Source organism: Schistocerca piceifrons, chromosome X, assembly GCF_021461385.2.
Source record: "Schistocerca piceifrons isolate TAMUIC-IGC-003096 chromosome X, iqSchPice1.1, whole genome shotgun sequence".
NCBI classification, from domain to species: Eukaryota; Metazoa; Arthropoda; class Insecta; order Orthoptera; family Acrididae; genus Schistocerca; species Schistocerca piceifrons.
This window is the reverse complement of record NC_060149.1, coordinates 250,847,997-250,873,036: the sequence shown is the minus strand read 5'-3', so window position 1 is coordinate 250,873,036 and position 25,040 is coordinate 250,847,997. Positions and strand designations below refer to the sequence as shown.

Sequence of the window (25,040 nt, the reverse complement as noted above, 5' to 3'; positions counted from 1 at the left end):
CAAATGCTGCAGTTACCTCCAGGGAATCTGGTATCATTTCTGTCTACAGTAGCGCCATTCAACCGGATTGGAAGCGACCTCTTAGGGAGGTTCCCCAAGTCTTTTAAGGGGAAATGACGAATAATAGTCTTGCACTGACTGCCTCACCATCTATACTGTCACGAAAGCTGTGCTGACTGCCAGATCTCATGGAATTGCAAGGTTCCTTGTAAAAGACATCATTTTAAAGCACAGATTTGATCTCTGATCATGGGCAAGTTTTCCACTCGAGACTAGTATAAGAAATAATTTCGTGTTGTAACATGAATCACAGGATGAGAACTACCTACCACTTACAGCCAAATGTCCTCAGGAAATGCTTTAATAAGACATTGGCAAATATGTTCTCAAAGAATGGAGAGCTTGAGATGAGGATACTGCTCATAACGACATTTGCACATAAAACAGCAAGGCAAGACACTACAGGCTTCACACCATTCTTTCTGCTCCATACTTGTGAAGCCTAAGTGACAAGTGATATACTGTTCTTGTTTTAACCAGTGATACTCGGGATGACTTTGTGAAATGCTTCATTACCAGGACCAAAGAAGCAAGGCAGCTTGCTCCCATACAGTCCTTGGATGCCCTGTGGAATGATGATAAGAGCTATGACACCATGCAACAGCCATGATGTATAGCCTGGGAAACTTGCTATGTACTTTTAGGCTAGTGTGGAAAGTGGGACTGTTGGAAATGTTACTAAAATGCTACTTTGTATGGTATCATATCCTTCGTCCCTTGCCAGATGTCATGTACGAAGTTCAGGGTTATGACCGTTCACCAAGAAGACAAAAGTACAGAGACATCTCCATATTTTTGTATGAAGTGCTGCTACAGTTCTGAGGCACAGATCAACAATGGTTGCTCATTGTTTAAGGAAACTGAAAGCCTACTCGAAGATCACAAAGTGACAATGGGAGAGATTACCTTCGACACTTATCGTAGTGGAGAGGATGTGACAATGTGATCTGAAACTGAGGATCCTCCAGAGCTGCCATACAGAGGACTAGTGATAAGATCTAGATCTAGGGTGCTGTTATTGGCTCCAGTGAGAACTTCTGAAACAGCAGATCACCGTTTCTCCAGCAGAGGGAGCAATGCCATGAACTGTGCTGCATCCTGTGTGGAGTAGACGTTAACATTGCCAGCTGATGTCCTGTGGGTCACTAATTCAATTCCAATCACTATCAAATATTTGTTTATCATGTCTAGTAGGTTCCTGAAAATTTTTATGTTTTTAATCCATGCATATTCTACAATATTTGATGTTCATGTAACTAAGAACATACTCCATGCTGGAGGCAGTTCTGATCTGTCTTTGTGTTGGTGTCTAATCAATGTGCTTTCAGTGTGAAGTGTTGTACTTCATTGATGATCCTGCTTTTGGATTTGGACTTGACTGTGGTTAATAAGTGGAACATTGTATGAGAGAAACTGCGGGGAGAGGGGTTGCATCAACAGTCTTGTTCTGTGGCCTCACAGAATTGATGACTAACATCACTATTTCCGGTTGGAGTATATTTGCTATGAACAAAGAAATCAAATAATCTGTTCAGTATCTAGTGATATTGTTAGTGGACCAAATCTGTGCAACATTTATAGTAGCTATGAACAGCATAACTCAAAACATAATAACCAGGAATATATGAGACAAGAAAAGAGCTGAAATCGGGACTGAGAAAAGCAACATTTAGTGTTTATGAGAATAGCAACACATCCTATTTATGAGAATAGCAACATATCGTGTTTATGAGAATATCAACATTTCGTGTTTATTAAATGACCGAGAAAAAGTGAAACAGCAGTGCATGAAACATTTTACTGAAAAGTATATAAGTACATTAATTGATACTGCAGTTTATTTGTTCAGAAAAGTGAAGGCATTTAGAAACAATCTCTTCATTGTTAAATACAGTTTTGGAATAAGTACTGATGTGGCCAACAATTTAAGCACTCATCTAGTTTAGAAGCTTTTTCCTTTTGCCTGTGATGAGTTTCTGGGCAATGGAGGTGTATCTCACTAATGGGGCATAGACCATAGGGAACAATTGCACATGTCTAAATTTGAGGAACATAAGATTTTATTAGAAATTGTTGTCAATAAATGTTAGATTGTTACATGATTATTTTGAGTTCAAAATGCCCTGCACATTGTAGATACCTAGAAAATACAAGAAACTAGGGAAAATAGTTACAATTTAGGTTTTACTTTTTTCAACCCAAACTTGATTTTTAAGAATTTAATACAAGACTTTCTTCAGATTGCAGCATGCTTTTGGACTGTACTGTCACCATGTGTGATGATTTCCTTTGCTACTACATTCTGACTTTTTTATTTGTATGTTCTTGGCATCACTACTGTCTGGATCACTTCCGGTATCTGGTATTTCTGCCACAGAAGTGTTGCAGCTTGTAGACTGAGTGTACCATGCATGAATCACGTTGCGGCAATTACATCCTGTGATGTGTTTCAGCAGGTTTATGCCTTAACTACACAAAATGTCTCCATTACACATAGCGTCAATGGAGCAGCCATCTTCACAATTCCTCTTGTGTGTATTACATTTACACCTCATACTGCCATTTGTTAGCTGTCCTATAGAATGAAAGTCCTACTGTTCCCAACTTTCAAAAATCTTATCTCCAGCTTTCCTGTTTTGGTTCATCCTTTAAAATTTTGATATAAACATCATATGAATGTACGATGGATGTGCTTGAAGGAAATGAGACAGTTAATGCAAAATACATACTTGTGCTTTTGTGTTTGTACCTTATATCCCAGTTGTGTGAGAATAGTCCACTGGTAAGAATGAGATGCAAGGCACGTAAGGCGGTAACGATACTCATCACTCTTCATCCAATCAGTTGCTTTAGGACAGCTTATGTTGTTTTTGTTGGTTATTGTATTGCTAAAAAATAACATCATGTGCCACATAGCTGTCAGAACTTTATAAAATACTGAGATTATCAGAACACAGTTTATGTGATTTAGAACGATACATGTGATGTAGAATGTGTATTGGTTTGTAAAGAAAATATTTCCATTGATTCTTGGTACTTGCTATTTACAAAACAGTTATTTCCACTTCACTACCAAATTTCAATTTGAACTGATCAGTGTTGTTTTGGGTTTTGTTTATTAATTAGTTTTAGTTGTGTATATGTAGTGATACAAGATGGATTGGTTTACATATGCAGAGCTGGCTTTTTTCAGTCTCGTGGGAGTCTTAACCATGTAAGACAGTAACTTGCTGTACAACATGTTTTGTGAACAGAATGAACCCCGAGTCAAAGGAAACATTTTGTATTTTACCAACACAATATACATTCTATTTTAAATGTGTTTGCACTGGTGTGCAGGCATTCTGCACACAGTGGTGTCACTAAGGATTTTAGGATGACAGGCGTAGCTCATTACTCTCTAACAAGGTTCCGTATATAAAAACACTCAGCAGACAACCATGGTAGAGTTTAGACTAACCCTGTGTATCACCTCATTACATATTGAATGACAAGGTTAACCATGTTACATTCTCCATATAAATCTATTCTTCTGCTGTTCCTCTTGGGATCACTGCTCCTCCTCTCAATCATACCACATCTGTGAGATGTGAATATTGATAGATGTGTTATTTGACTCTATATACCGTCTCAGACTAGGTCCCAGAAGTGAGCCACAAAAATAACTACTACATAATTGTCTCACTGTGTTTGAAGACTGTTTTGTTATAAATGAATGAAAGGACTCCAATGTTGTCTGTGCATTAATGTGAGGGAAAGACTGAGAAAGTGAGGCACATTCTTAAATCACATAGTGACCACAATATTCCTCTTTGTCAAGGTTGTTTAGAAACATTGTATAGATTCTCCCTGCTAAATCAAAGAACAAAAAATGCCTTTGTTTGATTTCTTCAACATTTCAGAAGAGAAATAAATTGGGTAAGGCCAAACTTAATTCTCAGTTTTGCAAGAAGTGCTTGTGTTTTAGCACCCTGTTGACATTCAAGTAACACTGACAATTACAGTGACTGAGAAAATAGTGAATATCCTTAATGAAAATGTACCTGAAAGCTGCTGAGGCAAGAAATACAAATGTATTAATAGTTGTACCAACAGCTGGTACATTTGAATTGTCACAGTTATACACTTTGCGTTAAACACCTTTGAGGTATACAACTAAATGTTTTCTGTTCAGGGTTATAATCTGCCTTACCAGCAGATATGGCTCAGGTGCCTAAGATGTTGTAGAAATCAACATTTTACCTATGTCCTCAAGGGACATTACAGCTTTCCCTCTGAAGCCATCATAAGATTAAATGTCTTCAAGTAGGTATGGCTATGTGAATAAAGAGAATCAGGTGCATTGCAGAGTGCCACCAAGGAACACCATTAATCTTTGCAGATATTTCTTTGGATTATGTAATTACCTATCATAATAATATTGCATGGGAGGAGAGTATATCGGAAGCTTTCCTGCACTGACACTGTATGAGTGTTTTGTCTTTGATTGAGAGAAAAAGTATATGATTTCCATAGGTTAGTCACCACCACCACCACCACCACCACCACCACCACCACCACCATCCCATATAAAGTTGGAGGTGTACATTTTACTCAGGACAACAGTTTACTCAGTGAAATAATTATTTGATTATCTATTTTGCCATCACACCATATCATATTCTTGTAGGTGAGGAGTGCTTTGGAATAAGCCTTGTTTGCTGGTGATTTTTCAACATTCTACCATACTGCTATTGCTTGTCAGTTTACCTGACTGGAGATATGACTAGGTATTATTATTTGTAATTTTCTTTAGAAGAGACTTTACATCAGTTTCAGTTTCCTTATTCTCACATATTAATGTGATGATGAAAACAGCTGACCCCTTCACTTTTGATGTTTTGCTAGTTTTTTTGGTCCCGGGTTTAGTGAGAGACCTTCTGTGCTTGCAAGGACTATGAAGACTGAGGTATGGTTCATGAGTGACTGAGTGACAGGTTGGGAATAGATTAGACAGATCATGAATATACTGCTATAATCTAAAGATGACACATGTATGTCATTAGGTTGATAGGTCCAATATTCTCAATTGAATATGAATTCATTCACTTTCCGGAGAAGTCCTGTTTGTATCTTAGCCAAGATGGTGTGAGCCATTAGCCATTAACCATGCAATAGCAATTCTTCATGACACAAAATGCTAGCTGCATTCTTTCGGCTCTATGTGTAGTATTGAATTTGTATTCTGCCCTTTAGAGTGTTTATGCACGAATATTCAAGAACAAACAATGGAAAATCCAGGATGGAATGTAATAATATTATGAAAAGGAAAGTTGCTACATGAGTAGAAACTTTCCTTTTCATAATATTGTAATATTCAAGAACAGTGAGATCTCTTGCAATTTGACCAAAGCAGTTTTGGATTTATATGCAGGTAACTCAGAATCTGAGTAACTGGTTATCGAGGAGACTGACAGCATTTACCAATTTACTGGCAAGCGGTAAATTATCAATGGCAGATGTCTTTCTTAAACTTATTTGTGTTATATACTTATTTGTGTTATGTTATACACACATCAAAGAAAGTTTTGCATCACACCAGTTCCCAGAACTCCTGAAGATAGACATTGACTGTGGATATCGTATCACAGACAAAGTCGCTTTGACTGTTCAGAGATGTCACTAAACCTGTCCAAAGATGTAAACAACCTTGCATGAGCAGTGCCTATTAGACGGAGGGGGTCAGACAGTCGATCAGTTCCAGTCAGTCCACCAGGAAGGAGGTGCACGGCTCGTGTTGTCTGCAGTTCAACCATGCCTAAACGGTCAATACTGCAGTTTGATCGTGTCCACATCGTTACTTTGTGCCAGGAAGGGCTCTCGACAAGGGAAGTGTTCAGGCATCCCGGAGTGAATAAAAGCGGTGTTGTTTGGACGTGGAGGAGATACAGAGAGACAGAAACTGTCGATGACATGCCTTTCTCAGGCCGCCCAAGGGCTACTACTGCAGTGGATGACCACTACCTACAGATGATGGCTCAGAGGAGCCCTGACAGCAACGCCGCCATGTTGAATAATGCTTTCTTGCAGCCACAGTACGTTGTGTTATGACTGAAACTGTACGCAATAGGCTGCATGATGTGCAACTTCACTCCTGACGTCCATTGTGAGGTCCATCTTTGCAACCATGACCCCATGCAGCACAGTACAGATGGGCCCAACAACATGCCGAATGGACCGATCAGGATTGGCATCACACTCTCTTCACCAATGAGTATCGCATATGCCTTCAACCAGACAATCATCAAATCATCAGAGACGTGTTTGGAGGCAACCCGGTCAGGCTGAACGCCTTAGGCACACTGTCCAGCGAGTGCAGCAAGATGGAGGTTCCCTGCTTTTTCGGGATGGCATTATGTGGGGCTGACATACGCTGCTGGTGGTCATGGAAGGCGCCATAATAGTTGTACGATGTGTGTTTGCCATCCTTCAACCGACAGTGCAACTGTATCGGCAGCATATTGGCGAGGCATTCGTCTTCATGGACGATAATTTGCGCCCCCATCATACACATCTTGTGAATGACTTCCTTCAGGATAACGACATCGCTTGACTAGAGTGGCCGGCATGTTCTCCAGACATGAACCATATCAAACATGCCTGTGATAGATTGAAAAGGGCTGTTTATGGACGACATGACCAAACAACAACTCAGAGGGATCTATGCTGAATCGCTGTTGAGGAGTGGGACAATCTGGACGAACAGTGCCTTTATGAACTAGTGGATAGTATACCATGATGAATACAGACATGCGTCAATGGAAAAGGATTTGATGCTGGGTATTACAGGTGCCAGTGTGTACAGCAATCTGGACCATCTCCTCTGAAGGTCTTCCTGTATGGTGGTACAACATGCAACGTGTGGTTCTCATGAGCACTAAAAATGGCGGAAATGATGTTTCTGTTGATCTCTATTCCAATTTTCTGTACAGGTGCTGGAACTCTCAGAACCGAGCCCATTAAAAACTCTTTTTGATGTGTGTATGTGAGCACTTTAAAATGAAAGCACTGATCATATTGAAAAGAAGCTTACTATGTCCAGTGCAGAACATAATATAATCCTGGGGACTCTGGAGTGTATTGAATTACTAGTGGTGGAATTTCTCCATTGATTCCATTAGTGTTGTGAGTGACCATTCATCAGTTGTTCCCTGGAAATAAAATGGTCCAGAGTATTATGAGGAGTCTCCATTCACAAAAGGACAAGCAAATGATTTCATTGAGATGCCTATTGGGCCATGTGTGAATGTTGAAATGTTTTATGGACACAGTATGGCATCTGTGTTAAATATGATTAGCTCATTGTTGATCTGGAAAAAAATGTTGCCAATAGGAGGATGTGACTCTTTGTGAAAGATAAAGTAGCATCAGATGAAATTCACAGTGTGCTTATATTGTAGGTACTGCTGCAAGGAAGATGCTCTGACCTGCTGATGTTAGGCTTTCTGTTCTAGGTGGGGGATTCTTATTGGTGCTTGTTTGCAACTGAACTTGTTATGCTGCTGTTTAGAGGATTGCATTTTACAATATTTGCTGTTGTAGATTCAGCTGCAGGCTGAATGAGGACTTGACTGTATCTTAGATCCTAAGCACGTGCTTGTGATAAGAAACAAAGCTATTAACAATAAAGAAATTGGGGGATAGTCTGCTGACAATTTTGCAACTGTTAGACTGATGATAAATTCATTTTTCAGATTCTGCAAGGTCCTTTGATGAACCTGATGGAGATGCTGGTGCTATCGTAAGTATAACAATTTTTTTACAAAAAGTTTCACTCCCAACTTCCAACATTTAGTAATCTAATAATGTTAACAAGGTATTTTTCCTCTCTCCTGAAATGTTCCAACTCGTGTGCTTTTTTGTCAGTGATTTACACTGAAGTTGCTCAGTTAAGGATTGAGTGGATTTAACCTGATGTTTCTATCTGCCTGCTGATAACTTTATTTGGTCATGTTTTAAAGTCTGTGTTCATTTGTATGCAAAACTATTCGATTGCCGGTTGAACTGCAAATCCCGTGGGAAAAATTATCTCATTCTAAATTTTCATTACTTGGGTACCCTGCGCCCCAACCTGTGCTGGATAACTAGTTCACTTATAAATTCCACAGCTGTTAAAGAAAAGTGTTGCTTTAGAATAATGGAACCAGTAAAAAATCATTTAATATATAGATTGTTAATGACAAGACATTTATTTTCATTACTACTTCACAAATTTTTACCAAGAGAACTGGTTGTTATTGAACCTGTTGTAGCAACAAGAAGTTTTTCATAGGGTATCATGAGATTTTAAAATATGTGTGCTCCATTGTTGTCCTGTGACTTCCAAGTTGCTATGATGTGATTCCATAGGTCATGTGTGGAGACTGATTCTGCCATATGGGGGACATCTATCAAGTGAATGTCATCAATAAGGAAGGAACGGCATCTGCTGATCAAAAAGTCTGTCTTAGACAGTTGGAGTGACATGATATCAGTTATTATTCTGCTGGAACATAATACCAGAGCACTCTAGGAGGAGGGACACTACCATTGTCAGTACAAAGGCTCTGTAATGATGAAATGGAATAGAATGCAGCATTGTAAATGGACAACAAACTGCGTAACTGGGCATTGGGTGCTGAACGCACATCTATTGGAGTTGCCAACTACAAAGCTTGGAATAAATATGTGTCTTTTATGGTTTAACAATTTGAATTAGAACTTTACTATCTAGGACAAAGGAAGCCGGAAAAATTAGGTGGCGAACAGACCAGTCTCTTCGCAGAAAAGGACACCAAGCAGTGCCTGTAACTGTATCAGTTGTTCTGACACACTTCAGTGTTCTCAGGTGGTTTGTGCTACCTATGTGACATGCCTTTAATTGTAGTATTGTGTTTTATTGTGCCATTCTCAGTGTGCACAGTCTTCAGTGATCATTGATTTAAAAATTTACACAACTCTTCTGACCAATAATCCTTTCCTTTGGTAACACTGATTAATCTGTCAGCACAATTGTTTCTTCTTCACACCACCTCAGTTGTTGGTAATATACTGAAGTGGCAAAAGTCATGGGATATCTCTTAATATCATGGCAGACCTGCTTTTGCCTGGTGTAGTGCAGAAACTTGACATGACATGGACTCAACAAAGCATTGGAAGCCCCTGCAGAAATATTGAGCAAGCTGCCCCCCATAGCTGTCCATAACTGCGAATATGTTGCCAGTATAGAATTTTGTGTACCAACCTTTTGATTATGGCCTGTAAATGTTTGATGGAATTCATGGTGGGCAATCTGTGTGGCCAAATTATTCGTTTGAATTGTCCAGAATGTTCTTCAAATCAGTTGCGAACAATAGTGGCCCGGTGACATTGTGCATTGCTGTTTCGGAACAAGGAATCCATGAATGGCTGCAAATAGTCTCCAAGTAGCCGAACATAGCATTTCCAGTGAATGATTGGTTCAGTAGGACCAGAGGGCCCAGTCTGTTCCCTGTAAACACAGCCCACACCGTTATGGAGCCAACAGTAGCTTGCACAGTGCCTTGTTGACAACATGGGTCTATGGCTTCACAGACTCTGCATCACACTCAGACGCTACCATCAACTCTTACCAACTGAAATTGGGACTCATCTGACCAGGCCATGGTTTTCAAGTCGTCTGGGGTCCAACTGATAGGTCACAAGCCCAGGAAAAGTGCTGCAGCTTGATGCGCTGCTAGCAAAGGCACACATGTCAGTCATCTGCTGCCATAGCCCATTAATGCCACATCTTGCCGCACTGTCCTAACGTACATCATACATCCCACATTGATTTCCATGGTTATTTCACACAGTGTTGCTTGTTTGTTAGCACTGACAACTGTATGCAGACGCAGCTGCTCTCGGTCATTAAGTGAATGCTGGCAGCCACTACATTGTCTATGGTGAGAGGTAATGCCTGAAATTTGATATTCTCGTTACACTCTTGACATTGTAGGTCTTGGAATATTGAACTCCCTAACCATTTCTGAGACTGAACGCCTCATGCATCGAGCTTCAACTACCATTACGTGTTCCATGTCTGTTAATTCCCTTCGTGTGGCCATAATCACATCCGAAACCTTTTCACATGAATCACCTGAGTACAAATGACAGCCCCACCAGTGCACTGCCCTTTTACATGTTGTATATGCAATGCTGCCACCGTGTGTGTGTGTGTGTGTGTGTGTGTGTGTGTGTGTGTGTGTGTGTGTGTGTGTGTGTGTGTGTGTGTGTGGGGGGGGGGGGGGGGGGGGGGGGTTCTTGTAGTTTCCCCAGTGAGTCACTGCACCTGAGCTACATATGGTATAGATGTAGCCACAAGTCACATGAATTATGTCCAGTGCTTGCTAACATGTATGTATTTTTCTTCATACTTTCTTTGTATTACACTAGTGTCCAAAAATTAAATATATTTCGGGAAAAGAATACAGTGGACAGAGAATGTTGTAGCACCTACTGTAAATGACTGAAGGTTTCCCGATAAACAACAGTTGTATTACCTATGTAGTAACAGAGTACTGGCAATTCTGAATAGCTACACAATTCAGGGATAATGAGAAACAGTGCGTTAGATTCGTATTATCTCAGTTGCACTTGCTATTCATTGTGAGAAGAGTATAATCTTTTGTGTCAAGTAATGTAATGTCACAAAGACACGATTTGGACTCTTGTTTTTCAGGGCAGAATCTTTGAACAGCTTGAAGTGGGTTAGACATGGACCACACTCTCAGTAACATTGAATTAGCCACAAAATATTGTTTCAGTGCTTCACTTTCGGAAAAGGTGTCTCATAAATTCTGTGGTGACTTTGTTCATTCAGAGGCACAGAAATGATTCCCAGAAGGGGATTATACCTTCCAAAAAGATACCACTTACACTGCTGGATATGTTCAAATTAGCCAGAGTAGCTTGGGGGTAAAATAACACGTTTTCCCTCCCCACAATTGAAAGATATGGCTGTACTCGAACTAGTTAGGGACCCAATAGCACCTCCTCTGGCATGTCACAATGATTTGTATAAAATCCCATCGGCCACCAATTTTAGATTTATTTGAATGAATCTCAAATAGGATCCATCCTTTCCTTGGATGTTGAAGATGGCACTATGCTGTATTATAGGTTGTTGTTAATTTTTTCTCAAGTCAGGGCTCTTTATTGAAATTCATTGACAATGACTTATTTTGATTCCAAGGCAAGTTAGGTAAAACAGAATGAAAATGCATTAAATGTTCTATAGATAGGATAGTAGTGGTACACAAAATGTGTTGGGGTCAAGGGGGGGAGGAACCAGTGAACTGTGGATTGCACAAAGCTCTTTTTAAATCACTGTGCTGCAGGATATGTGTAGCACATACATTACGTGGACATCTACATCATCATTTTTACACATATTGCACAAATATATTTTATTTTCTTATTCTTTCAGCAGATGGTCCGTGGGGAAAACAAACCATTGGGCATAATAAAACTGGCAATATGTTGGGCCTGTTGATGCTCACAGTTTATTAGAAGTGTGACCATGTATCGCCACTGTATAGATAAACTCAAGGCTAATTTTTGTGAATTTTTATGATGTTGTATAATGGTTGACATGTGAATAGATGGGTGAGTGAAACATTGCAAATCCAAAGGTTAGGAATGCAATCCCTGGTTGGTTTTGATACTATTACAGTAATTTAGTGTTACATTTCACCTTTATCAATGCTTTATGTATGTGCAAAACACTAAGTTGCACTCTGGTTTGGTGTCCACTTAAACTGCATGTCTCTTTATAACTAGTTGGGTAAGTCACTTCACTGGTTGGAAGAAGGCAACCAACTCCAATAGGACTATTCATAATTAAACACTGTGATGAGGAAACTAATTGTCAAATAGAGAACAGCTTCAGCCTTCATTTTGGTTTATGATATGTAGGGAATTTAATTGTAATTTGAGTGCTAGTAACAGTTATTGCAGTAGAGTTCCTGTAGTGAATTCCCACTTACTGTTGGTAGTTCTGTTGTATGATGTGAAAAGTAATGATGATGCCTTTTTGAGAGTTGCATAGCATATTTATCAGCTCTCTGGAAAGGGGAAGCCGGCCGCGGTGGCCGTGCGGTTCTAGGCACTTCAGCCCGGAACCGCGTGACTGCTACGGTCGCAGGTTTGAATCCTGCCTTGGGAATGGATGTGTGTGATGTCCTTAGGTTAGTTAGGTTTAAGTAGTTCTAAGTTCTAGGGGACTGATGACCTCAGATGTTGAGTCCCATAGTGCTCAGAGCCATTTGAACTATTTTTGGAAAGGGGAAAAATTGATTACAGGCCCATATTACAGTTCTTTATTAGATAAATTTTCTAAGAGATTGAGCCAAGTATACCCCATGTGGTGCAGAAAATGATACTCTTCCACAAGATGAATGCCTGAATTGTTTAAAATTTTTGAGCACTATGCTAAGATAGTATGGTGTTGGATAAAATGTAATAAGTTAGAAGGAAACTTTTTCCAAAGTAGAACGGATTTTAATGAGGAGAAAAGTCATTGAAAAGTCTCCGAATGTCTCAATAATTCTTCATAAATAACACAACCATTGAACAACAACTTTACTAGACCAAATGATGATCACAGAATTGTTATGCATTGTCTTATCATGCAGTTTTGACAAGCAGATATGACAGTTTTTCTGAGATCTTTAGGAACATAGTAAACATAGCTAATTACCAGAAGTGTACGGTAGTACAAACCATCTGATGTTAGGAGAATGCGAAATATTTAAAATAATATTACAGGATCGTAGAGAGTATAATTTCTATAACATGGTTCAGAATATGAGTACTTAAAGAGCCGACTTCCTTGAATGCATAACAGATAAGGGGTGTAAAGGGTAGATTTAGCAATGTGTATAGAAAATCCACACTCTCCAACCCCTACTCCACAATTTGAACTGTAATGACCTGTCACAAAGAAATGACCTGCTGTGCACTCTCATCCAGGGTACTTGCTTACAGTTATACATGGAGAGTCTTAAGTGAAGTTTTGAGGGTAGGTGATAAGCTACTGGCAGAAGTAAGGGTGTGAGGGCAGGTTCTGAGTTGTGCTCAACTGGTAGAGCAGTTGCCTGTGAAAGGCGAAGGTCCCAGTTTCAAGTTCCGGTCAGGCACAGTGAGGAAGTTTCAAATCAGCATACACACTACTGCAGAGTGAAAATTAATTCTGAAAAGAGCCTTGTCAAAACACTACAATACTTTCAAGTAATTTTCTAATGTAATGGTTATTTAGATCAACAAATCAAGTGAATGTTGCAGCCAAAATGAACTGAACCTATGAAAAAAGACTGAGAAATATGAAGAAAAAGAATGAATCTGTTATCCACTTGATGCTGTCCCCAAAAAAAAAAAAAAAAAAAAAAAAAAAGATTCTGTTGTCTTCTCTGGAAACACTGCATGCATTGTATTCAGTCCCAACCAATGAACATAAAATGACTGCTTAGTAATGTTAAATATAATTGAGGCCTCTGAAAACCGGGTGTATGCATCATTCCACACTGATGTGGGATGCTGTATCTGAAACAATCAAAGGAGTTAAGGTGGTTTACAAGAAAATCATTGACATACTTGACTGAAACTGGGAAGTAATGAAGGTGTCACTAAATGCTGCTAGTGTATCATAATGAAACAAAATAGGGCAGGACAAACATCGTGAAGCAAGCTTGAAGTTTACAGGACAGTGGAAGTAAGGAGTCTGCTGATACAAGGACATAGAAAAACACAAATGGGATTTCAGTGCAAGCAAGGCTTGGGGTTTAGCACTCATTCATCAGAGCCAGAGGACATGTAGGACATATACATTTCATGCAGTAGTGGGAGGTAATATGATAAAAAAAAGGGTGTAAAAGAGTGTAGACAGGCATTGAGGAGTCAAATTCTGCTATAAGTGTGGGGGTGGGGGGGGGGGGGGGTCACTATCAAAAACTCAGTCTATAAGATCAAATAGTGAGCACACACAAAAGCACTGATTTGTAACACTTGAAGATAAAGACTTGTCCAGAAATACTGTGTAGAAAAATGGATTTTTAACTCATGTAATAACCCAAAACATGTTATTAAAATAATAATAATAATATTGTTAATAAACTCACTAAATGTTAATCACCCTCTTAAAATGACATGTTAGAGCTCTTTGGAGTGCTGTAAATGTTGTAGAAATGGTGCCAGGCAGTTGTGTAACCATCCACCACTGACGTAATGGACAGGACTGAAGATGAGTGTCATGCATTGTCAACAATAATCTGTTTCATACACATCTGGCATTTACAATTGTAGAAATGGTTCTTGACTGGAGCACAGTGATCAGTATGAAATGTTAAAAATCGATAAAAACAGTCTCGATCACATTTTCTTATTTTTTATTTGTTGCCAACCTGTTTTGGCCCTTTCCTTGGACCATCTTCTGGCTTACACCGCCATTATGGCTGCTGGTGGCAGCAGACAGAGCAAGATCCGTAGAAGTATTGTTGTCACTGCAGTGACTGCTGCCACCAGCAGCCATAAAGGAGGTGTAAGCATGAAGGTGGTGTGAGGAAAAAGTCGAAACCACTTTCCAACAAATAAAAAATCCGAAAATGTGATCGAGACTGTTTTTATTGATTTTTAACACCTGGTATTGTCACTGTCACTAAGTGCAGGTCAATGTCAGCCATTTCCTAGCAAACATTGGGAGAGGAATAAAATGCTGTGGGCACTTGGGTATCAGACATCTCACAAAAGGCCATTGCTCACAGTAGCTCATGAAACATCACTTCTTCAGATGGCCAAACAACACAGAAACTGCATAGTATCTGGCTGAGGCACGTACTGTGGTCTGACGAGACATGATTTTTCTCTCTTCGAATCATTCAGGACATTGGGAACACCAATGGCCCATTGGTATGTTTAACTCGCAGTGTGCTGAGGCTGTAGTTCAGGCTGAAAATGGTTCAGTGATGTTTTGGTGTTACTCATACGGTGACCTGAGCCCACAAATTTGTATTACTCACTCAGGCGCCCTCTTGCACCTCAGCTGACCCATGAAATGCTGGAACCATCTGGAACATCATGTCAGACATAGCTATCAATATCTCCTGAATTTGGTTTCTCTACAGGATCTAATCAGTGAGTGGCTTCAGCTGGTTATGACATTCCTGAAGAAACTGTGGACTTTCTTCATTGCTGAATTGAGACCATTGTGAGTTTAGACATTACATTACACGGTATAAGTGTAATATCACTTGAGGGTGACTCTTTTTTCTCTGTTATACTTATGTAGTGTTATTAATTGTCATTGTCATCAGTAGAATCCACAACTTTTGGAAGCAACCCATAGAACACACCAGTACTGTTGACTGTGGGAAAAATTTACAAATTTCATGAGCATTTTGCTGATAGTAAGAGAAGAACAGTTTTAAATTGCTGAGCAATTTTTTTATCTACTTTTGAACTGTATTTCTGGACCTCCAGTTAATGGTGTTATTTTGAACATTTCATCTGACACATGAATGAAAATTGATGTTACTGTTATATAATACGTGTTTTAGTTGAATGCAATCATTTCATTGGTAATGTGTGTGATTTTCAGCCAAAATCTGGAAGACAGCGATCTGCAAGTTTTTCAAGGAAGAACTCTGGAGTAGGCAAAGCAACTTCACCAGGTAAGAAACAAATTTGTTACTAATTCATTGCTGGCATGTTCATTTCCTTCGTGTGGGGAAAAAATATTTTATCTACTATATTTTATATGATGATCTGTAATATGAGCACTGATATGTTTTGTCTGTAGACAAAAAGACTACACTGCAGGAAATGGATCTTGCCGCAACTACCTTTTCTGTCATCAATAATAAATTTATGTTCCTATATTACTCATCTTTTGCGAGGCTGTACCTGGATGACACGTTACTTGAATAGGTATTGTGAATGAGCAAACAGGTGCATGTTATTTCATGAGTAATTTATATTTAATGTTTACTGGATTTTTCTGGTTCTATATTAGATAGATGCTGAGATTTTGGCACACTCATAATTTTCAGTTTGGGCATTTTTTTAAATTTGTTGATTACAAGGACAGCATGCTATTTCTCCTTTACAGTGTGAAGCTCACAGTAATGAAAGAAATCAGTCCTTGCATTTAAATAATATATATAAAAGAAAATACTTTGAGGGAATGCAATGAATGCTTTGCCTTAGATTTGCAGGATTGATAATATTGAGAAGAAATGGACGTCATTTAATGGAGTTGAGTTCTTTGTTCTGTTGCAGATATGACATTACATTTTGGTTTGGTGTGTGTACTATTTTCCAACACTAATGTCACTGAGCTTTTAGGATCTGTACTGAATACTTTCTTCAGAGACAGTTTTCATGCTAGTGAAATTGATGAAATAACTTGAACTTTTTATAAAAAGCTGACATTTACGATTAAATGCCGTTGTCATTGCAGATATTTTCTGTTACCACGTGTAAAAACTAATGTACTGTTGTCCTGATAATTTAAACGTATTTATGTGAGTGCACTGTATGTACTGCTCACTGAATATACATGTGTCTAAAAGGTGAAGTGTGTGTGTGTGTGTGTGTGGGGGGGGGATTATCCTTGTAACACAGTCTAGCTTAATGTGTTCACATTAATACAATTTAAATATTAAAAAGAACATTAAACTGGTTTAAGATTGGATGGTGGTGAAGTTTCCAGGTAATGTATTGTTACTGGTGTGTCACAATAATTTACAAAATGGATTCTGTATCCTAAATGCTTTCTAACATATTTTTATGTGAAACTCACAGATATTTCAAATTCTGCTGTGTGTGGTTTGATGTGGATATTTTACACTCTATCATCCAGTGACATTGCTGCTTGCTTGTATATCTGTCTGCATGTTTGCTTGCTTAACCATCATCATTAGCTTTACTTATTTTCGTATGTAGGCTAATCACAATTCTGAATAAACTTTCCTTTTTGAGCTGTATAATGTATCATCTTCTGAATTATTGTCTTGCAATTGTTGATGTGACCCATACTCACTTCCTTAATATGGTGTCTGTTCTGCTTTGCATGTTAACGAAAGGGCCGGGATCTAAAACCAGGCGTTCGGCCTCCTTTAAACGTCAATTGGTTACTGCGTCATCTGCACCAGGTACGATTTTTTCACCCCCCCACCCCCCCATTGTGAACACCTTTGCCACAATGTATATAGTTCATGTAGACTCAAGTGAGTAGGCTTGATTAGTGTAGAATTAATGTTATTCAAATTTCTCATCACTGTTGTGTACTGTGTACTGTTTACTGTCTGTGGATGTATGCAAGGTGTAACAAATGTGAATAACTGTACAAGATATTAAATGTAAAGTAGTGTGCATCATTTCCATTATTTTGAAATCATACAAGTTATTTCATAGTAAAACGACAGTGATTTTACCCAGTTGCAAGTGTAGAAACATTTATGAGGCATATTAAGATTACATTTGTCATTTATGGACATTTTAGAAAAAATTACTGTGTTATTTTAAAATAAATACAGGTAACTGTGACCAGTGTCTTTTAATATATATGTTCATTTCCGTATAGTACTTGTACAACCGATACTGGTAGATTTATATGACAGCCACTGTTTGCAGTATAAAGTTAATTGTGTGGTCAGTATGTAATTAAAATGGAAACTTCCAGGTCGATATTAAGTACATCACTGCCCATACTGCCGCAAGCCAGTATCCAGCATCATGCTACGAAAATACACACACAACTTGTGCATTCCTCATTAGTCTCAAAAAGTAGTTTGAGGAAATAAATAAATATTTAAAAAGTCAATGGTCAGAGTTATCTGTATTTGTAGTCGACAAATAGGCATACTTTAAATTATGGTCTGAAATATCTATGAAAAACATTCTTATAGCTGAATTAGAACTTTTAGTGTTGTGGACTTAAAACTTTGTGGCTTATTACATCTGTTGACAACTTTATCAGAGAAAGTATATATACTTCTGTACTATTACTAATTGATGTTTTCTGAATTATGTATTTTGATTGAGCTGGAAAGGAATGGGCCCAGCCATTTTTTGTAGCTGTGAACCATTTCAGCATTGGAATGTTGTGTCAGTCTTCAATTTAGTGAAATGTTGCAAACATTGTAGAGTACAAATGAATTTTAGACAGAACAGTACTGAACCACCTTCAAAGACAAATCAAACTTAGTGTAATTAACATATATAATAATGTTTCTGAAAATTCCAACACTGTGAAGGATGATTATACTGGAATTAGTTTACCAAAAATTATGGCTATGAAAATAGAAAAATGATTGGGATTAAGTAACTGTTCATGATCTCTCGAGTTTTAGATTCTAGTTTGCTGCAGAAGCTGCGTGCACTGCATGTTGTGGCATGGAATGAAGAAGTGTCTGAATGTGTTCCTGCTGGAATCTTCTTCTATGCAATTTGTATGCAAGTACACAAAGGATCACCTTCTTATATGCACTGATTCCACACACCTACCAGTGCCGTAGCACAAATTTTCCTGTACAGGCCAAAATGACATCACAAAATCCTCTCCTAGGAACTTTTCATTCTGTCACGTTAAATCTCACATGGTGATATGTGACATTTTAATGTTCACAAGGCACTTCATTTAATATTTTCTCTACAGCTAGACGAAATTCAAAGTTGAGCGAGTCACAGTTTGTACCTAACTGTACAATTGAATGTGGAATTTCCATGAAGGAACAAGCTGTTTCATTTGTTGATTTATCAGCAGTTCTTGGTTTGAGCTCTCTAAGTAACCTTTTTCCTGCAAAACATCTACTAAAAACAGTTATGTGGAATCATTAAGTGTTCGGATTGATTTGACCATGTTGAATATACACTTAAATAGGTTTCCATTTGCGTCTGCAAATGCTACCGTGATGTTCCAGAGATACTTGCAGCAGCTATGACATGATATGTTGGTGCCACAAGCCGCGAATTATGTTGACTACATCATCCACACAGGGGCTATTTGCAAGCAACATCTCAAAAATTTACAACTATTTTGTGAACTTACAGAGATTAATTTCAGGTGCAAAAAGAGAGTGTGTAACTTTTTTCTAATGTGTCCATTATGGCTACATACTAAGCAGAGACGGTCTCTGACCTATATCAGCCCTTGTTGATTAAGTTAATGATCTCTCTACTCCTTCAAATTTTGAAGAACTCCGGTTGGTATTGGGTAAAATAAACAACTACAGCAAATTCATTCCATGGGCCACACATATTTTGTACTCTTCCTATTGGCTTAAATTTATGTAGTATACTAATCGCCTGGCAGCTTTTTCAAAATTACAGAAGTGTTTGAAGACTACTCTCATGTAAAAAAAACTTAATGCTTCTTTTTTACTGGACCAAATTACTCCTTATTACATTAATTTTGCTGTAAGGCCCAGATGCAGACATACCAACACAATAACTTAATTGATGGCCTTGGTTTAAGCAGTTACTACTGTGAGGCTCACTACAGGTGTACTTTTCTATATGCCAATACTGACAACTTATCACATTTTCCACTAGTCCTGATTATGACTTTGTTTTCAGTTTAACGAAAACATCTGAGACCCACTAGAAAAATTTCTGGCAATAGCCCAGCAAGTGCCAAATTTGACAGATCAGGACCTACTTCTAAGAAAAGTAGCTAATGATGTGTACCGTAGTTGGGTGAAGCACCTTTGTAAAGTTACGAATCTTGTACAACAGACTACTTTGTTTCCCTCACTGGATTACAAACAACCCTCATTCTGGGTTGTGGTTCAAACCAAACTCCTAATACTAAATGAGGTGCACCATGGGATATATAGGATGAAGTCATTGGAGCAGGTACAAATTGGTTTTGTGATTATTTGTTGGGGACATGCTCTTTAATTTTCCATACATTGCCTGGAATGTAATCAAAGGAAGCCATAGTTACAATTGGGGCATTGCCAACCATGTTCACTGTTGAGAGGATGACGCACAGTGTAGTATCAGATAATGACCTGCAGTTCATCTGGTAAATTATGCCCTTTTGTTAAAGTAACAGCAATACACCTCAGATCATCACTTTTCAATCAGTGTCTATCTCTAGGGTGGAGTGACTGGTCTGAATATTTACAGCCCACACTAATAAATTGATGACAACGACAGTAGCCTCCAAGGAAGCTATGACACGCTTACCTGCTTCTCATCATTACATCTCACCACACAGCCGAGATTTTACCCTGGCACAGCTGTCAGACACCTTAGTCAGCAAACATAGAGCTAATATCCATACTTATATGACTGTACTACATCACTGCACTTGGTTTGCACATTTGGCTATACACTGGATGGACCAAAGGAGTCGTTATTGGCAATAAGGGTTTCCAATGTTCAAGGTGGTGGCCTGACAGGAGCGACTTGTGCGACACTAAAATCAGTTGGAGCTATGACAAGTAAAGGATTACATACCCCTGATACGACCATGTCAGGCCCAAACGAGTAGCTACAGTAGACCAGCACTACAGCTGGCCTAAGTCTATACTACCACATTCTAGTTACATGCAATACCAACCTGGCCAAGGTATCTCAACTAATCCATTAGCTCGTCATACGTACTATCTCAGTGCCTGTGCTGTAGATCCACCTAGTTGAGGTCACAACCAGCAGTGATAAGTGATGAACCAGTGGAGGTCAATCATTTCCCCCAACAGTTGTTGCATCAGCTCTTGCCACCCATTGCCACCAAATGTTTGGCCCCAATATCCATTGTTCCTGAGTACCGGACTTCCCCTGCTGTCACCTTGAGGCAATATTAAGGGTACTCACAATCCTTTGCTACTTGTACCAGTTCTGCCACTGTGCACCAGTTTAAGGGGGAAGGATTTTGTGTACTTACTATTGAGTTTTATTGAGATATACTAGGCCAGCAAAAGTATAATACAGAATTTCTAGTTCCATCACGGATCACAAGCAAATGACCCACAGTAAGCATGTACCCTTATAACCAATAATGACTCCTTTGGTCCATCCAGTGCCATTTCGGAAATGCTTCCATCCCTAGCATGAAAGCCAATGATCATGCCCTTTCGCACATCAAATAAAGCACTCAGTTTTCACATTACAAGAAAAAGTGCACTGTTTTTTGCATCCCCAGACACACTTTATGTACCGTCCACTTCCAGTGCTGTCACCAGTTGTGTGTTAGTGTTTATGGCATTGTGATGTAGAACTCAGTCGGTGCTCACATTAATGTGACTGGACCGTATACATTGCAATTGACACGTTAGATTGCTAAAGTCTTGAGCTGGTTGGAGGGTCCTGCCTACAATGCTCCAAGGATTCTCAGTTGGGAGAGATCCGGCGGGCTTGCTGACCAAGGAAGGGTGTGTTAAACATGAAGATGAGCCATAGAAACTCTCACTGTTTGCAGGCAGGCATTATCTCCCCGAAATGTAACCCCAGAATGGCTTGTATGAGGGACAACAAAATGTGGTTGACAGGCCATGTGCAGTCGGATAGGTATCCCACTGCTGTCTGGGACATCTCCAGACACATCTTCAACCTGGAATTTCAGTGACTGGAGTAGAATTGTCTTCAGTGATGAGTCCTACCTCGAATTAGCCCCGATGATCATCAAAGACATGTCTTGGAGACACCCCTGAAAGTGGTAGGAAACTAACCTGTCACCCACTATGCAATCTGACAACCAGGAGTGATGGTCTGGAGTACAATTTCTCTTCATAGCAGGTCCCCTTCGGTTGTCATCCATGGCACCCATACACGTGGTACGTTGACTATATTCTATGCCCTGTTTATTTGCCTTTCATGGTAAGACAGGTTTACATTTTAGCAAGATAATGCCCACTCACACTTGAAGAGAGTTACTATACTGCTTGTCTTCATGCTTACCTAACCCTACCTTGGCTAGCAAGTTCACTGGATCTCTTCTCAGTTCAGAACATTGGGAGCATTATGGACAGGGCTCTTCAACCATCTTGTAGTTTTGACAATCTAATGTGCCAATTGGAGAGAATTAGGCACAATATTCCTCAGAAGGCCATCCAACAACTCTATCAATCAGTGCCAAGCTGAATAACAGCTTGCATAAGGGCCAGAAGTGGACCAACAAGCTATCAACTTGCTCAGTTTGTGTAGCTCTTTATCTTGAATAACGCTCCCAATTTTTCTGAAATTGTAATTGTTTGTGTCTGTACATGTGCATCACACCTAACGATTTCTGTCCCATTTGGATAATTGCTTCATGCTGCGTAGTTTTTGTTTTAGAGTGTGTTTCTTGGCCTCGCATTACAATATACATTTGACTCAAGTACTGACATTGTACCCTCACACTCATTGGCCAAACCAGCTGTGGAGTGGATTTAGTCTACAGTGCTCCCATAGTTGCCATTTGTCTTGATGTTACTCAGCATTTATAGTGTCAGAAGTAACACTACGTGTGAAACATTGGTTGATGTATTTTTGCAGAATTGCCTATCCTGTAAATGTCTTATCAGGTAAAGTATCAGATCCTCTCTATCAGTAGGCGTCAAATGGCTTTGCTTAAGAGCCATTATTGACATCGTAGGACTACACCTTGGGCTGCATGGGGGAAGGGGGTAAAATGGCCACGTAAAGACAATTTCAATTTTCACCAAACCATAGTTATTAATAGCTAACCATCTACCCATTTTGACTCTATGTATTATAAGGTATCGCACCAAATATTTTCAAGTGAAAAAGAAAATAATATGTTGGAACTACATCTATTACACGTGGCCAGTTTTCCATACCTAAACGGGTATCGTGGACAGTGCCATTGCAACAGAGTCCGAGGTGTTTTTCTGATTTCTTGGTGCATATTGTAGGCATCTTCATGCCCTAGTGTACGAAAGAAAACCAGTTGGGTGCAGCAGACTGCCTTCAGTCGCACTTTGTGTTAGGCCAAATACAACAGAACAGACATGTTGGCTGAGAGCTTGGTATATAAAAGGATTCAGGTTTTATCATTTGTATTATGTGTGTTTTGTTGGGAGTAACCAACTCCTATTGGGGTAGAAAACTTATCAAACTGAAATAAATAACAAGGAACTATGTTTGCAGGCAAAAAGGTGTTGTTTAAACATTGATAGTGTTAAAAATTATTACTCTCCATACAAGTGAGGTAGTGAGAATGATAAAATGAATTATGTTACCTCAGGCAACTCATAAATGAAAAAGTTTTTACTGAGAAATAATGGATCTTACTTCCTCTGCCAATCTCACTGACAACAATGGCAGTGTATTTTTGAACTAATGTGACCAGTTCTCGACAGGCAGCAGTGCTGTTCAGAGCGTAAATATCCAATGGCCACTTTTCCTGTTCTGGCCACTTTACCAAATTTTCCCCTACCAATCTTACTGTTAGTTTCTAACCTACATAAATTAGTATGTTACCTTAATTAATAACAGTAATTGCAATATGAGACACGATCGCAAATGTTTACTGAACATTTGGAATGTCATGTTTCTTTTGCCCATTACATTGTATTGAATCATCCTTAATTTGATTTCATATTACTTGCTACAATCATGTATTACATTTGAAGATGACTGCCTATATAATCCATGTTCATGAATCCGTGTTCCTTCAGTTTGGCATTTATACGATAGCTGCTGATCAGTGCTAGTTGTGCACACTTGTGAGTTGTCAGCACTTGGAGCCAAACAATGAAATATTCCCCCCTCCCTTCTACTAATCCTGCAGTGGCCACGCAACATACCATTCTGCTCTTGGTGTAAGTGGCAGACATCTTTAGCTCACGGCCAAACTCACCAGTCAATTAAAATTAAGTGCATGTTGAAATATTATTGTCGCTGTAAGTATTTCTGGTTGTTACTGAGTGAGAAAAACACACTCAAAGACACTCTTAACATTATTTGATGTTTTTGAATTCTGCTGTTGATAGAAGCAGATTACTCCTATTATGAAATAGGGGTGAGAACCGCAGACCACACAAACGCTTCAGTGACAACTCATCCTAAACATTCACCATCATTGTTACAGTTTGCACAGGGAAATTTAAAGCACAGGCTGCTCAAATGGATTTATACACCTCACTCAGCATTTTTGGGATCTATGCAGGAACACAACTAGTAGTTTAAGTGTTTTGTAAGAATTTCGTAAATATCTCTTTTTGAAACTTGAGGAAGCTCATTAGAAAAGGATGAAAATATTAATTTTCTGTTTTCTAGAACTTATGCGTCAACATTCTTTACCAAGTCTTCAGCAGCAACAGATAGTTACCCACTTTTCACCTCAACATGACCGACCATTTGTATGGCCATCTTTGAATGATTTATCCTATTTTCTTACAAGCCAACCACTCTGTAAGTTTCCTCCATAAACATTATTAATAAACTAATTCATTTTGACAACTTACCTGTCTTTCAAAGGCAGGAAAGGAATCATGGCATATATTTCCCACGTGACAGGTTTTTCAGCTAACTGAACCATTTTAAATAAGTACAAACAAATACATGCATGATCTATGTTTCCATTATGCTGTTGTGGGTAGCCAGAGGACACGGGTACTTAGTGCTGTTGTATGGATTGCTGACTGCAGTGCTGGTAAAAACTACAGCAATCAGTTGCAAATAATGTTTATTGCAAATTCAGATTTTAGTCAGTGTGTGGCCATCTTCAATGCTAAAGAACATATAAGGAACAAGTTAAAATAAGGTAATGTGCATACCTTATTATGTGTACAGTTATATAAGTGTTAAGTGCTGTTGTATGGATTGCTGACTGCAGTGCTGGTAAAAACTACAGCAATCAGTTGCAAATAATGTTTATTGCAAATTCAGATTTTAGTCAGTGTGTGGCCATCTTCAATGCTAAAGAACATATAAGGAACAACTTAAAATAAGGTAATGTGCATACCTTATTATGTGTACAGTTATATAAGTGTTAAGTG

General features: G+C 38.9%; 1 protein-coding gene across 7 annotated transcripts in view; it reads left to right on the top strand.

Annotated features, from left to right (window-relative positions):
* Positions 1–25,040, top strand: part of LOC124721246 (CLIP-associating protein 1-A) — a 245,297-nt gene that overhangs the window by 49,645 nt on the left and 170,612 nt on the right. For 5 of the 7 annotated variants that reach the window (XM_047246107.1, XM_047246106.1, XM_047246109.1 and 2 more), the window contains 3 exons: positions 7,794–7,840; positions 15,689–15,761; positions 17,175–17,243. In XM_047246107.1, the coding sequence (XP_047102063.1) occupies positions 7,794–7,840; positions 15,689–15,761; positions 17,175–17,243 (189 nt within the window). The remainder of the gene's footprint in view (positions 1–7,793; positions 7,841–15,688; positions 15,762–17,174; positions 17,244–25,040) is intronic. The other 2 variants (XM_047246110.1, XM_047246111.1) reach the window with 1 other exon arrangement.